We start from the raw sequence: 13062 nt of genomic DNA, 5'->3' as shown, positions 1-13062 counted from the left end.
AGTGGTTGCCCCCCCCCAGCGTGCCCTTTTGGGGCAGGCCGCGTTTTTTGGCCCGCGCCGACACTTTGGAGGGTTCGCCCCCCACCATGCCCCCATACTCCTCCCAGTGTTCTTTGTCCTGGGCCCAAGAGTACCCCTGGGGGGGGGGGCGGGCGGAGGCGGGGCAGGCGCAAGTCGCGCACACGGTGCGGGCCACGCCCTCACGCTGGTGGTGGCGCCCCTCCCACCCCTCCCACCCCTCCCACCCCACCCCCTGCAGCCGCCTGCTTGCCTCCCTCAGGCTCCAGTCCATGCCCATCTCCAGCGCCTCCTCCAGGTCCCGGGCGGTGGTGGGGATGATGCCCTGGCTGCCCACGCCCACGGGGATGTGGTCAAACAGGGCCTGCGCAGATGGGGGCGGTGAGTGGAGGTGGTGGTGGTGGCGGTGGTGTGGGGCGATGCCGTGGCAGCCTGCTCACCCCAGCCCGCTCCCTTGCCTGAACCCAGTGCACACACCCGCCCCTCTGCCCCGCGCCCTGCCACCCCCCCCCCCAAGCTGTCCCCCCCACCTGCGCCAGCTGCTCCCGCACATCCGCCACGTCAGACTCTGTGAGGTTGGTGCGGATGAGGCGCACGCCGCAGCTGCAGCACGCCGGGGGGTGCGCGCCGCCTCACCACATGCATGCACCTCGCCGCCTGCAGCACAAGCAACGGGCGCATGCAGGCAGGCAGGCAGGCGGGCAGGCCGACTTGCTTGATGTCGAACCCCACTCCTCCGGGCGACACCACCGCCTGCGGGTCGGCCATGTCGAAGGCGGCCACGTTTCCGATGGCAAAGCCGTACCCGCTGTGCACGTCAGGCAGCGCTATGGACTTCTGCGCGGGTGGCAGGGCGGCAGGGGGAGCACACGGCAGGGGGCTGGGTGGGCGGATGGCAGGTGTGGGACCCGAGGTGAGCAGGCACCAGCGCCAGCGCCAGGCACAAGCGGCTGGGCAAGACCATTCCCCCCGCTGCCGCCGCCGCCGCCCCCCGCTGTCGCACCTTAACGATGCCGGGCAGCGCGGCCACATTGGCCAGCTGCTTGACGGCGGGGAGGAAGCCACCGTGCTCGCCTCGCTGGCAGTAGGCCTGCAGCTCCTCAAACAGCAGCCCCTTGAGGCGGTCGTTGACGTAAAACACGCCCGGCACCGACATGCCCGGCACAAACCCCGCCGCCACGCGGTAGTGGTAGGGGCTCAGCTGCTGGATGAACCCCATCTCCTGCGGGGCCAGGGGAGGAGGGGCAGGGGGTGCAGGTGAGCAATCAGAGGTGTGTGGCGAGGCGCCGCCGCTGCCGCCGCAGCCTGCGGGCAGGCATGCCTCCCCACATGTAGTTGCGGGAGGGTCCCGCCGCACAGAACCCGCCTGATCGAAGGTCCTGACTGGCATGGTGAACTCTCTCTCTCTCTCTCTCTCTCTCTCCTCCAAAAAGGCGCCGGCTGGGGCAGGGCCCCAGCGTCCTGCCGTCTATCCAAGATCCAGCCAGGAATGAAACAGAGCCTTCAGAGATGTCGCAAAAAGAACGGGACACTCGATGGGCCCCATGGGGGCGAGGAACGCGCCCATCACCGGCAGAAACCTGAATGTTGCAGTCTTCAGCCCGCGGGGATGTTTCCGCAACATGTATATCGGAGAGAGGCATAGCCATGAGATAGGGCGGCACGAGATGGACGTGGGAAGCAGGCCACCCCACCTGGCTTGCCCCTTCACAGGGTGCGCTTCAGACAATGTGAACACCATTTGACACGCTGCACCCGCGTGCCCGCCCGCCTGAGTCGCACCCGCCGCCCCCGCCGCCACCTGCCGCCGCCACCTGCAGGCGGGCCGTATGTCGGTGCGTGTGCGGCACCAGCGTGGCGCTGCGTGACTGCAGAGCATACGTGCTGCACCAGACCACACCTGACAGCGGCGACCCGGTGGTGCTGTGGCTGCCCAGGCTGGTGAAGCGTGAGGCGCTGCCTCGGGAGCAGGCGGAGCAGCAGCGGCGGGAGCAGGCAGCGGGCGGCGCAGCCGCCGACCCCCGCCAGTCTGCCTCTGATGCGGCGTCGGCAGCGCAGCAGGCGGCGGCCGCCGCTGCGGCAGCGGTGGAGAGGGCTGAGGCGGAGGCCAGGGCGGCGGCGGCGCGGGCGGCGGGCCTGGCGGCGTCTGCGGGCCTGAGCTACGCGCCGCCTCAGGTGCTGGGGCCGGACCTGGGGGCCGAGCTGGGCGGTGCCCCGCAGGTGTGTGGATGTGCGGGTGGGGAGGGTGGGAGCGTGTCTGTGAGCGCGTGGGGGCTGCACGGCTGCGGCATGCGCCGTTGCCCTGCTGGGATCCTGGGGCAGAGGCAGGGGCCGGCGTGGCAGCGTGGCGTGCCTGCTGGCGTCCCCTCACACCCAACTCCTGCACCCTCCCTCCCCTCCCTCCCCCGAACAACCCAGGCCGACCACTCGGAGCTTGCGCGGCAGGTGGCGGCGGTGCGGGCGGCGCAGGAGGCGCGGCAGGCAGCCGCGTCCGCCGCAGCGGCCCGCGCCGTGGCTGCGGTGCCGCCGGCCGCCGCCCCCCCGCTGCCCATGGTGGTGCCCCTGGCCTCCCTGGTGGCTGACACGCACCCCGCCAGCACGACACAGGCGCAGGCTCAGGAGGCGGGTGTGGTCACCCCCGGCGGGCGCCTGTCGCTGCGCAGCCGCTCCCAGGAGCCCGACGCCTCGCTCGCCTCCCTCCCCCTCCCCTCCACCAGCGTGGGCAGCGGCAGCAGGGCGGGGCGGCGCAGCCAGCAGGGCAGAACCCCCGCCAGGACGGCGGCGGCCTCACGCCAGGGGCGGGCGGGGCCCGGCAAGGCGCCCCGCGGCGCTGGCAAGGGCGCCGCCTCCAAGCAGCAGCAGCAGCAGCGCCGGGCGGCTTCCAGGGCGGGCGGACCCAGCGGCGGCGGAGCGGGTGAGGCGGAGGCGGGGGCTGGCGACGGCGCCGCCGCCGCCCCGCCCGACCTGTCTCCCTTTGGGGAGGGGTACCAGCCTCACGGCCCCTCCTCCGCCACCCCGCCCTCGGCCTGGCTGCTCAAGATTCGGGACTTCAAGCCCGCGCTGCAGGGCAGGCTGGTGCAGGTGGGCAGCAAGGCGGCAGCCGGTGGCGCTCACAAGCCTGGCAGCCAGCCGCAGCACCCCCAGCCGCAGCGCCGCGCCGCGCCCGGCAGCCGCACCCACTCACCCCCCCCGCCTGCCTGCCTCCCGCGCCCGCAGACCTTCTGGGCCGACGGCGGCCGCTGGTGGCCCGCCGTGGTGCTGCGCGTGTCGGTGGCCGACCGCTCCTGCGCGCTCTTCTACGAAACAGGTTTGGCCCCGTGGCGGCATGGTGGCGGGGAGGCGGGGCTGCTGGTAGCCCTGGTGGCACTGCCTGGCTGCCCTGCCACTCCACACCCGCCGCCCTTCTGGCCCCGCCCCCGTTGCCCGCCTGCCTGCCTGCAGGTGATGAAGAGGTGGTGGAGTTCACGCAGCTCATCCAGGCGGGGGAGGTGGCGTGGCTGGAGGGGCCGCACGCGGCGCCCGGCGCCCCCGCCTCCGCGCCGCGCTCCGCCAGCAGCCCAGACGGCGGCAGCGGCGGCTGCAGGAAGCGGGCGGCGGCGGCGGCGGCGGCGGCGGTGGCGCAGCCCGGTGGCTCAACCGGGGCGCTCAGCCACAGCACGCAGTCCACCCGCTCCAGCGAGCAGGACAGCGGCGAGCGCGGCAAGCGGCAGCGCGTGGGCCCGCAGGCGCCGCTGGCCGGGCAGCTGTCTCACCCGCTGCCTGACACCGCCCCCACCCCGGCCGGCAGCGAGGGCAGCGGCGGCCACCTGCTGCTGCCCGAGCTGCCGCCCCTCAGCGCCGCGCACCTGAGGGGCAGCCAGGCGCAGCTGGTGGACACGTCGGCGGCGGCGATGGTGGTGGGAGGGCCCGCATGCGCGCTGGAGCCCGCGCTCAGCCTGCAGCAGGCGCAGCAGGCGCAGGTGCTGCAGGCGCAGGTGCTGCAGGCGCAGCAGCAGGCGCAGCAGCCGCAGGAACAGGCAGAGCAGCTGGAGGCGCGGTCGGCAGAGCAGGCGCCACAGCCGGCGCAGGCGTCCCAAGGCCAGCCCCAAGGCCGGCCGCCGGAGGAGCCGGCGCAGGCAGAGGACGACGCGGGAGGCAGCCCGGGGCAGGGCGGCAGTCGCCCCGCAGCGTGGGAGGGGAGCGAGGCGGCCCCGCCACAGCAGGAGCGGCTGCCCCTGCCCATGCAGCTGCCCGCGCCGCTGGCGGCCGCGGTGGCGCAGCTGCCGCCGGGCGTGCAGCCCACGCGTGTGTGGGAGCTGCTGGATCTCGGGGACGCCGCCGTGGGGCGTGCGCTGCTGGTGGCCGCCCTGCCGTCTGGCGTGTGGCAGCCCGCGCTGGTGCGCCGCTGCTCGCCGCGCCACGGCCTGCTGCAGGTCCAGTTCAGCGAGCATGCGGGAGTGCTGCTGCGGGCAGCGGAGGAGGGGCGCGCCTATGTCCTGTGCACCAGCCTGTAACGTATGGGCGGCATCAGACGCACACACGCCGTCCCATGCTGCCGCCATCCCGGCTGCTTCTGCCATTTCCTCCTGTGATTTTGTTTCCGCAATCGCTCTGGTGCCCAGTTTGCAAGGAGGCGCGGCAATTCAGGCCCAGCGTGCTAGGGATGCAGTGACCGGTCGGAGCAGCAGCAGGCGGTGCGGTTACTGGAGGCTGCACTGTAAAGGTAAAGGTGGGGAAGAGCCTCCACAAGCTTCACTTCCCGGTTTTAACGTCTAGCTTTAGACCATTATTTGATCTGCCCGACGCGCCAAGTGCAGTACCCCCCACTAGTAGTGAATGGGTCCCGGGGAGGCCTGTGCCGAAGCCTTGGCGATTCTATTAGGCGTTCCCGATTTGTGCATGCATAGTGCCTGTGACAAGCACCTTGGGGCCCTGGGGCCGCTGGGCTTCCAGATCTATCCACCCGCTCCTTGAAGCGGCAAATGGAGGCTATTTGGTGCCGTCAGCGGCCGTCGCCTCCACCAGCGTGCTGGCTGCGGGTGGGCAGGGAGGCGCGTGCTCAGGGTTAGCATGGAGGATGGGAGGGTAAGAGTGGAGGGAGGCTGGGCAGGCTTGGATGCACCACGCGGTGCAGTGCCTGCCCACCCCTCTGCCGCCCCTCGCCGCGCCCCACCAGCCGCCCGCCCGAGTGCCAGCCGCTGACCTGCTGCTTGCCACTTGTCCATGCCGCCCGCCGCCGCCTGGCGGTCTGCAGACCAGTTGGTCCTGCCTGCGGGGCAGCAAAGCGGGCGAGGCATGTGTGTGTGTGTGTGTGTGTGTGTGTGTGTGTGTGTGATACAGTCACATAGCCAGCGGTACAGAACCAGCGGTACAGAGCATCTGCTGCTGGCGCTGCTGCGCCCGCGCAGCCAACAACGGGTGGGGTGCCAGCAACAGACGGCAGCCGGCAGGTGGCGCGCGCCCAGGCAGCCTGCCTTGCGCCCTCCTGCCGCTGGCAGCCCAGCAGCAGCGGCAATGCCGCCCCCCGCCACGCCGCCCCACTGGGTGTGCCCTCACCTCCCTTCCGGCGGTCCTTCCGGGTGGGGGCCCAGCCCACCGGGTCACAGTCGGTCAGGTCAAAAAGAGGCACTTCCACGTTGGGGTCCAACACGGCGTCCACCGAGGCCGACAGCGCACGCCCCACCGCTGCGTTCTGCGTTCGAAGGGGTTAGGCTACGCCTGGCATGCTTATGCTGAACAGGGCCCAGCTGCAGCAGCATACAGGGTGCATTTGGGCTGCCAGACCTACCAGCCCCCATTGCTGACCCATGCGCTGACCGTGCGCTTGCCTTGGCAGAGCGCAGGATGAGGACGTCGTGCATCAAGCCGTCTGTGCCGATCACGATGGACCGAATCTTCTCACCAGGGCCACAGACCTGGAGGCAGCATAGCACAGGAAAGATGGTTTGGCCAAGCCAATGCATGTGGAGCAACACGCTGAACCTTTGCCGCCGCCCTCGCCCTGCACATTGCGTGGCACGTGCCGGCATATCGTGACTCTGCAGCCCCACCTGCACCTCCAGGCTAAACGCCTCGATGATCATGTCGCCCGGGCTGTCCAGGCGGCTCATTTCTGGCGAGCCGGTGAGGCATGCCATCTCCCGCCCATCCACCACCTCCAGCACGTACTGCCAGGAGGGAGGTGCAGCAAGGTGGGGAGGCACGCCTCGCTGTCCCGCCCGAAGGAAGGAGCAGCCGGGCAGTCACTAGTGCGGCATCACAGACACGCGGCAGGAGCGCGGTGTGCACCCACCTTCGCACCATCATGCTTCAGTGCATCCAGCAGGTGCGGGCTCGCCTTGACCCCCCCCCCTTCCTGCACGGGGAGGGATGTGGGTGCGAGCATTGAGGAAGGGGTTGGCTACCAGGCATAGATGGTCGGAGAGAAGGGGAGGACGGTGGAGAAGGGAGGGCGGCGGCACAACGGTTATGGCAACCCACCCTCACCTGGCATGCCGCCACGGCGGCATTGGCAGACACCTGCGCCGTTGCCTCTGCGGGCTGCACGGGGCTGGCAGGGAGGCGGGCAGCTGTGTGCTCGCTCGGCACGCCAGGCAAGTCGCACGGCGGCTGCAGGCAGGCAGCAGCAGAGTAATGATCTTAGAGGCTGAACGCTCCCCTCTCCCCATGCGCCTCCGCACCGCGGCTTACGCCGAACACACATTCATACCTGCCGGACGGTGCCGCCGTGGGCGATGCCGCCTGGCTGCGGCAGCAGCGCCTGCAGCAATGCTGGCAGTACAGACTGCATGGGATGCACGTGGCGGGCAAGGGCATGCTCAGCGCTCCAGGCACCGGGCCGCGACGAGGAGGCGCTGGAAGGGCCAGGGGAGTAGGCGGCAGTGGCAGGTGCGCAATGGGCACACCCGACGACGGGGAGCACGGCGAGGCAGCGGCATGCATTGAAGCCACAACATGGCGGGGCGTAGGGCAGGTGCCCGGACTGCTCCAGCCCTCCCTCCCCTGGGCACACACCGCACCTTGCACACACCGCACACACGACGCCACTCACCGTGTTCACATGCAGGCCGCTTTCCCCTGCTCCCAGCGGAGGATGCGGCAGAGGCGCCAGCGGCGCTGCCTCGGTGGGCTGCACGAGCAGGCGGGCAGCAGCGGGCACTCAACATGCTGACGAGGGTGGAGAGTGGGAAGGCGGGGAGGCGCGCATCAATGCGGTGCTTGCACTAGAGCAGATACTCTGCAGGGCGGCTGGGGCGGTCACAACCACACTCGCACCTCCTTGCACCCGGCCCACCTGCTGGTTGCCACACGGCGCCCCGTCCTGCTCGGCAGCCAAGGGAGCTCCCTGCAGCATGGGTTGTCGTAACATGCAGCAAGAAGGGATGAGTGCCCACTCAATGCTGCACCTTGCAAAATTTGAATCTGGGCGTGGCGGCGGGCGGGGCGGGCGCCGCCCGCTCCGCTCGCCCCACCGCAGCGGCGCGGCGGCAGCTGTGGCTGCTGATGATTGCCTGCCACCTCCAAGGCTGCTGGCAGTCCCTTGGAAAGCGAGCAGCTGTGTGTGCTGCCGCTCGGGCGCGCCTGGTGGGCTGGGCTGCAGGCCAGGCCGCTGTGCATTGCCCTTATGGTGCCCAGCTGCCAGCAGACAGCTGCCAGCAGGCAGTGGCCAGGCTGCTGCTGCAGGCCCACCTTGTGCCTGCGATCGATGGCGGCGGGGTTGCTGCTCCCGCTGCTCACGTCCCGACATGTTCACAGCATCCCTTGGGTACGCTGGAGGGCCGAGGAGGAGGTGCGGGGCGGGGAAGAGGGCCTCCTCCTCCTCGGCGCACCGCCTGGAGCAGCACAACTGGGTACAGACCCGGGCCCATCGTGTGCTATCACCTGCTAACAATCTCAATTAGCCTTAACTTGCCGCTTCGAGGAGCGGGTGGATAGATCCGGAAACCCAGCAGCTCCCACAGTATGGCCTGAGGCCGCGCCCTTCAGTTTGTGCTCTCCTGCGCCGCTGGGGACACCCCAGGTGGTGTTAACCCCGCCTCGCCTCCAGGCCACCAGGTGCGACGGGGCGCGGGGGCCAGGGGTTGCTGGCAGCAGCATGCCATGTGATCGAGTGCATGTGATCGCTGCTTCGCAAGCACTCTGGGGCGCCCCTGCTGGACAGATGTATCATGGGTATTGTAGGAAGCAGCAGAAGCGCCTTGCGGCTCGGTGAACTCGCTGGTCCGACGGCGGCTGGGCGGCGCCCCCGCCGCCTCCCGCCACCGCCCCTTGCACGCGTCTGTGCGGTGCCCAGGCTGCTGCCGACCCTTTCCACAGATGCTCAGCTGCCTGTCCAGCGCTGCGTGATATGCTTCCTTCCTGATCTGGTCCCTCTGCAGAGCCCCACGCAGCCTACCCTGCGCATCCCACGCGCTCCCACAGATGCCGTGGCCGCCAGCACCGCCACGCCAACCACATCTGGCGCGGGACCCTCCCAGGCCCAGGCTGGCGCCACCGGCACCGTACAGGTGCGTGGGTGGACAGGATATGGGGGCCAGGAGGGAAGGGAGTGACTGCCTCCAAGGCCTTGGAGGCAGCGCAGGTGACCTCCTCAGTACTCACACACGCATCCCTCCCCGCCCGTGTGCGGTGCAGGCGGAGGCGGTGGCCAAGGCGGACCAGAAGCTGCTGGATGGATTGAAGCGCGACCACATTGAGGTGGGTCTAAGACCTTTCTGGTTGGTCTTGGTTGACGCAGTGTGTGTGCATGGCTCTTGATGTGTACTGCTGGAGGGGCTCAGACAGACAGGTGGCGCTCCCCGAAACTCACACCAGTGCCTCCCCCCTTTGCTCCCCCCTTTGCGGCGCCTCCCTCCTCGCAGTACGTGCTGGAGGTGGTGGACGGGCAGGAGATGGCATGCATCACCGACTCACCGGGGATGAGGGAGTTGGCCAAGCGGCATGACAGGCTCATCAGGGAGTTCAACCTGCGACTGGAGGTGGGGCTGCAGAATTAATGTGCTGGGCGATGGCAGTGGTGATGGTTCAGCGTGTCGTTGCACGCACATCGTTGTCCAGACAGCTTTCCTGCCTGCCCTGTGCTGCTGCAAGGTCACCGGCACAGGCGAGAAGTGGCTCACTGTTCTTGTGGACACGGACGGAAAGCACCACCCCGGCCTGGCGCTGCACTCTGCCAAGGCAAGCGAATGCATGATGGCGATGCATGCGGCCAGCTCGGTCGCTTCTGAGTGTTGGTGAGGCTTGTTGATCTTTGGGACACAGAGCCAGTCGCTTGCGTGCCTGTTTTGCCCCCCCCCCACCCCCCACCCCCCATTCGCAGTCCATCGCGGTTCACCGGGCGTTGGTGGCACGGAAGGACATCGCTGTCGCATCCCACCGCGGGAGAATTGCCGGAAGGGAGGTATGGCGCAGCCGCTGCGCGGCTTCAGCGCTAACCCTCCTGCCTGCGGCTGCGGGCAGCGTCCGGGCCATGGCGCACCTTGGATGCTTCTTCTTGCAATATTTGTGACCAAAACAGCATGCCGGCATCTTGAGAGTGAAACAATAACAAGTTTGTAATAAAGTGGAGCACGGGGTTCACGCCAGCGTGCGGCATGCACCCATCAGCAGCCAGCTCCGCTACCGCGGCACGCCAGCGCCTCTCCGCAGCGCCACCGCCTTTGGCGTGGATGCGGTGCCCAGCTCCAGCCCCGCCTCTGCCGCATCGTCAGCCGCCGCCGCCGCCAGCTTGGCGCTGCTGGGCCCCAGCGCCATCATGCCGTTGCCGCCCCCGCCGGGCGATGCTCCCCGCGTCAGCAGCTGCGCAAACGCCTCCACCGGCAGGTCCACGTCCTTGGTGGTGTGCAGCAGGAAGGTGCCGCACACGATGGTCACAAAGCCCGCCGCCTCTGTGAGCAGCTGCGTGGGCGTCTGCTGCTCGCGCATCATGATCATGGATGCGGCGATGGTGAGGGTGGTGAACATGACGTAGTAGATGGGGGTCACGATGGCGGTGTTGAACAGGTCCAGCGCCTTGTTCAGGTAGTTCATCTGTGTGTGGGGGTGGGGGGGGGAGGGTGAGGCAGCAGAGAGAACAAAAGCCCGCAGGAGGCTTGTGGGCATGGGGCACATGGCACATGGCTGATCACAGCAACCCAAGGGCGGCGCGGCGCGGGCTGTGCGGCACCTGGGTGACCACCGCGGATGCGACCACCACCATGAAGATGTATGTCTGGGGGTAGGCCATCTGGTTGTCCCCCTCAAACGTCAGCTTCAGCGCAATGCCCAGCGCCTTGCAGCTCATCACTGCGCACGCGACAGGCACGCGGGCCAGGGGGGGCGGGGCTGAGGAAGAGGGGCAGGGGAGGAAGCACAGCCAGATGCCAGATGCCAGCCCCTCCTTGAGCCACTGCCTCAGCACATCCACACGCCTGCCCCACACGCCTGCCCCACCCACCCACCCGACAGCGAGCCCACTATGGAGCAGATGGCGACGTAGACCAGTATGTTCCCCGCCTGCACCTCCAGGCTGACGCCAAAGATGAGGTACATGGTGGCAGCCAGCGCCACGCACACGTACAGCAAGAAACCTGCACGCAGGGGGGCAGGCAGGGCGGGCAGGCAGGGCGGGCGGGGACCAGGCAAGCTAGGTTGGGGGTGAGGGGCTCCAGGCTTCCCGCCAGCGCCGGGTGGCCTCTGCACCGGCGCATGCCGGCAGGCAGGGGGCGGTGGGCACGTGGGCGGTGCGGCAGCATGGGGCGCGCCCCCACCTGGCTGCGTGGCCAGCGTCCAGACTTGCAGCACCGAGGCGATGGGGCGCTCCTCGGGGGCGTGCAGCACGATGGCCAGGCTGCCCGAGATGCACAGCAGGCAGCCCACCACGCCAAAGGCGTTGAGCTTCTCGTTCAGCAGGTAGTGAGCCAGCACAGCGCTGCAGCCAGGGGCCGGGGCAGAGGGCAGCGTGGGGCGGTTCGTGGCGCGCAGCAGGCCTCCCATGATACTGCGGCCCCCACACCGACACGCCTCCCCCTGCACCTCCAGCGGTGCTGCCCTGCCTCTTGCCCCACCTCGGCCCCACCAAGTGCACCGCCCCCAGCCAGCCACTAGCGCACCTGATGATGATGCTGAGCGCCCCCAGCGGCGTGACCAGGATGGCGGGGGCAAAGGCGTAGGCCGCAAAGTTGGCCACCTCCCCCAGAGCCATGGTGATCAGGCCCACCCACCACAGCGGCTCCAGCAGGTAGGAGAAGCCGCCGCTGCCTGCATGGGGTGGGCAGGGCGTGGGTAGGGCGTGGAGGTGCGGCGCAGGCCCATGCGGCGCGGCCCAGGCCGAGGGCTCGGGCCCTCATCCCGCTGCCAGCCAACGACGCACCTGCGCGCACGCCGGTGGACCCCGCTCTCCGCAGGCCGCGCTTCTTGATGACGAAGCTGGAGCCGATGAAGATGCTGCTGGAGAGCGCCAGCAGAAGGCCAATCATTTGGTCCGACATGCCGGCGGAGTTGGCGGCAGCGGCGGCGGCGCCGGCCACCACCGGGCCCGCCTTGGCCATCACATCACCTGCATGCACGGCTGATGGCACAGGGGAGCAGGGTAGGGCGGCAGGTAAGGGACGGGGGACTGCGAGGGACACGGCAACTGAGCAGGGTGCGGCGGGCGCCATGAGCGGCAAGGTCCTCCTGCAGCCCGCCTGCACGCCACACACCCCACCGGCTTCCTGACGACCCGTTTTATGTACCTGCGGTGGTGCGCGCCATTCGTGCGGCGCCAACAGCGCCAAGAACGCAGAACTAAATTGCAGCGGATCAGCACGTGTGCGATCCTAGCAGCAGCATCTCAACATGACAACTACACCTGAGGAGGCTCTGGGCAAAAGTCCCAGCCCGCGGTACGTTGTTGTCAGTACTGCAGTCAAGAGTGCATGTTTTTTGCCGCGTCGGTTCATGCCTTTCACTGATATATGCAGCATGCTGGGCAGCTGCGCGTGCTACGGCAGATAAGAGAGCCCCAACAAACTTCGCAAAAGCAACTGCACTATAGCCCCATGCTCCTACGGCTAGCCGCGGCGGCCTAGAAACGTCTGCGAAAATGAAGCAGCTGCCGCGCGACGGTCAGGTGGAGCTCTCCAGCCTCCTGCCCCACAAGGCACAGGACTCGGCCTGCGCACCCCTGCCCGATGCGCTGGAGCAGGACAAGGTCGGTGCTGCGTGCCTGCGCCAGCCAGGCTGCACGAGTTGCACGCGCCGCCGGCCAGCGCCGCCTGCAACCGCCCCTCAACCCATTTCGGCACCGGTGCCTGCATGCGGCACAAGGCAGCACCGCTCACCTGGCTGCCTTGCCTCCTGTCTCTACAGGACATTGCGGGCTTCCAGGGCTACCGCTCCCCGCTGTACCGCCAGATCCTGTTCTGGGCCCTGTGTGTGCTGACCGGCGGCCTGCTCTTCCTGCTGTCCCGCTGGTTCATGCGGCTGCGCGTGCTGCTCGCCCTGGTGCCCTGCCCGCTGGCCCAGGCCGAGTATGTGGTGGTCACGGTGGGTGCCTGCCGCGTGCTGCGGCCTGCTGCTGGTGCTGGCACAGACATCTCGTGTTGCACCGCCGCTCCTACCCATCCCGTGCACACGCCGCCCCTGGCAACCTTTCCCGCGCCTCCCCCGCCCCGCCTCACCCTGCGCAGCTGGTGGACCGGCACGAGGACCTGGTGCGCGTGCAGAAGATGGCCAGCTTCAGCAGCATCAGCATCCAGGCCAACGGCTCCGCCTCGCTGTCGCTGTCCGCCTCCTCCTCCCACCACCACCACCACCATGTGCTGTCAGAGGACGAGTCCCCCATCGCCTCCCCCACGGTGGCGGCCACCGCGCCGCTCAAGGGCGGCGACGGGTACGACCGGCTGCTGGAGTACCGGTGCGGGCGGTACCTGTACCACCACGCGCAGGCCACCTTCCTGCCCGTCCCCGACATGCCCCACGACTTTGCCGCCACCCTGCACACCGTGGCGGGCAGCCGCAACATCAAGGGTGCGGCGACGCAGAGGGGCCGGGCTGGGGCGCCGAGCAGGCGGCGAATGTGGTCGCGCGGTTCCGCTTGTGCCG

At 69.2% G+C, this 13062-nt stretch overlaps 4 protein-coding genes across 4 annotated transcripts in view; 2 read left to right on the top strand and 2 right to left on the bottom strand.

The window, feature by feature from the left end:
* CHLNCDRAFT_55997 (hypothetical protein) overlaps positions 1-1523 on the bottom strand; it is a 3462-nt gene extending 1939 nt beyond the window's left edge. Inside the window, exons 1-6 of the mRNA XM_005850486.1 lie at positions 1385-1523; positions 1022-1240; positions 734-855; positions 549-621; positions 251-382; positions 65-136 (exon numbers count right to left, since the gene is read on the bottom strand). Coding sequence (XP_005850548.1) covers positions 65-136; positions 251-382; positions 549-621; positions 734-855; positions 1022-1240; positions 1385-1408 — 642 coding nt within the window. The 5' untranslated portion in view covers positions 1409-1523. The remainder of the gene's footprint in view (positions 1-64; positions 137-250; positions 383-548; positions 622-733; positions 856-1021; positions 1241-1384) is intronic.
* Positions 1524-1685: 162 nt separating this feature from the next.
* On the top strand, positions 1686-9431 carry CHLNCDRAFT_50208 (hypothetical protein; the record flags this gene model as incomplete). The annotated part of the gene is made up of 12 exons (XM_005850773.1): positions 1686-1732; positions 1839-2238; positions 2437-3099; positions 3235-3325; positions 3460-4394; positions 4431-4507; positions 6060-6120; positions 8376-8504; positions 8632-8694; positions 8859-8975; positions 9088-9230; positions 9317-9431. The coding sequence occupies 12 exons, from the start codon at positions 1686-1688 to the stop codon at positions 9429-9431; spliced, it is 2841 nt and encodes a 946-aa protein (XP_005850835.1).
* A 184-nt stretch (positions 9432-9615) lies between these two features.
* Positions 9616-11465, bottom strand: CHLNCDRAFT_19917 (hypothetical protein; the record flags this gene model as incomplete). Its single annotated transcript, XM_005850485.1, has 6 exons — positions 9616-10026; positions 10163-10281; positions 10437-10565; positions 10746-10906; positions 11088-11231; positions 11344-11465. The coding sequence occupies 6 exons, from the start codon at positions 11463-11465 to the stop codon at positions 9616-9618; spliced, it is 1086 nt and encodes a 361-aa protein (XP_005850547.1).
* A 596-nt stretch (positions 11466-12061) lies between these two features.
* CHLNCDRAFT_140417 (hypothetical protein) lies at positions 12062-12987 on the top strand (the record flags this gene model as incomplete). Its single annotated transcript, XM_005850772.1, has 3 exons — positions 12062-12169; positions 12328-12504; positions 12648-12987. Coding segments are annotated over 3 exons (625 nt in total), but the record flags the coding sequence as incomplete, so codon positions are not given.
* Between the last annotated feature and the right edge of the window lie 75 nt (positions 12988-13062).

This window comes from Chlorella variabilis, assembly GCF_000147415.1.
Source record: "Chlorella variabilis unplaced genomic scaffold CHLNCscaffold_3, whole genome shotgun sequence".
Taxonomy (NCBI): Eukaryota; Viridiplantae; Chlorophyta; class Trebouxiophyceae; order Chlorellales; family Chlorellaceae; genus Chlorella; species Chlorella variabilis.
Note: the sequence above shows the minus strand (reverse complement) of the source record. Positions and strands in the feature narration are given on the sequence as shown.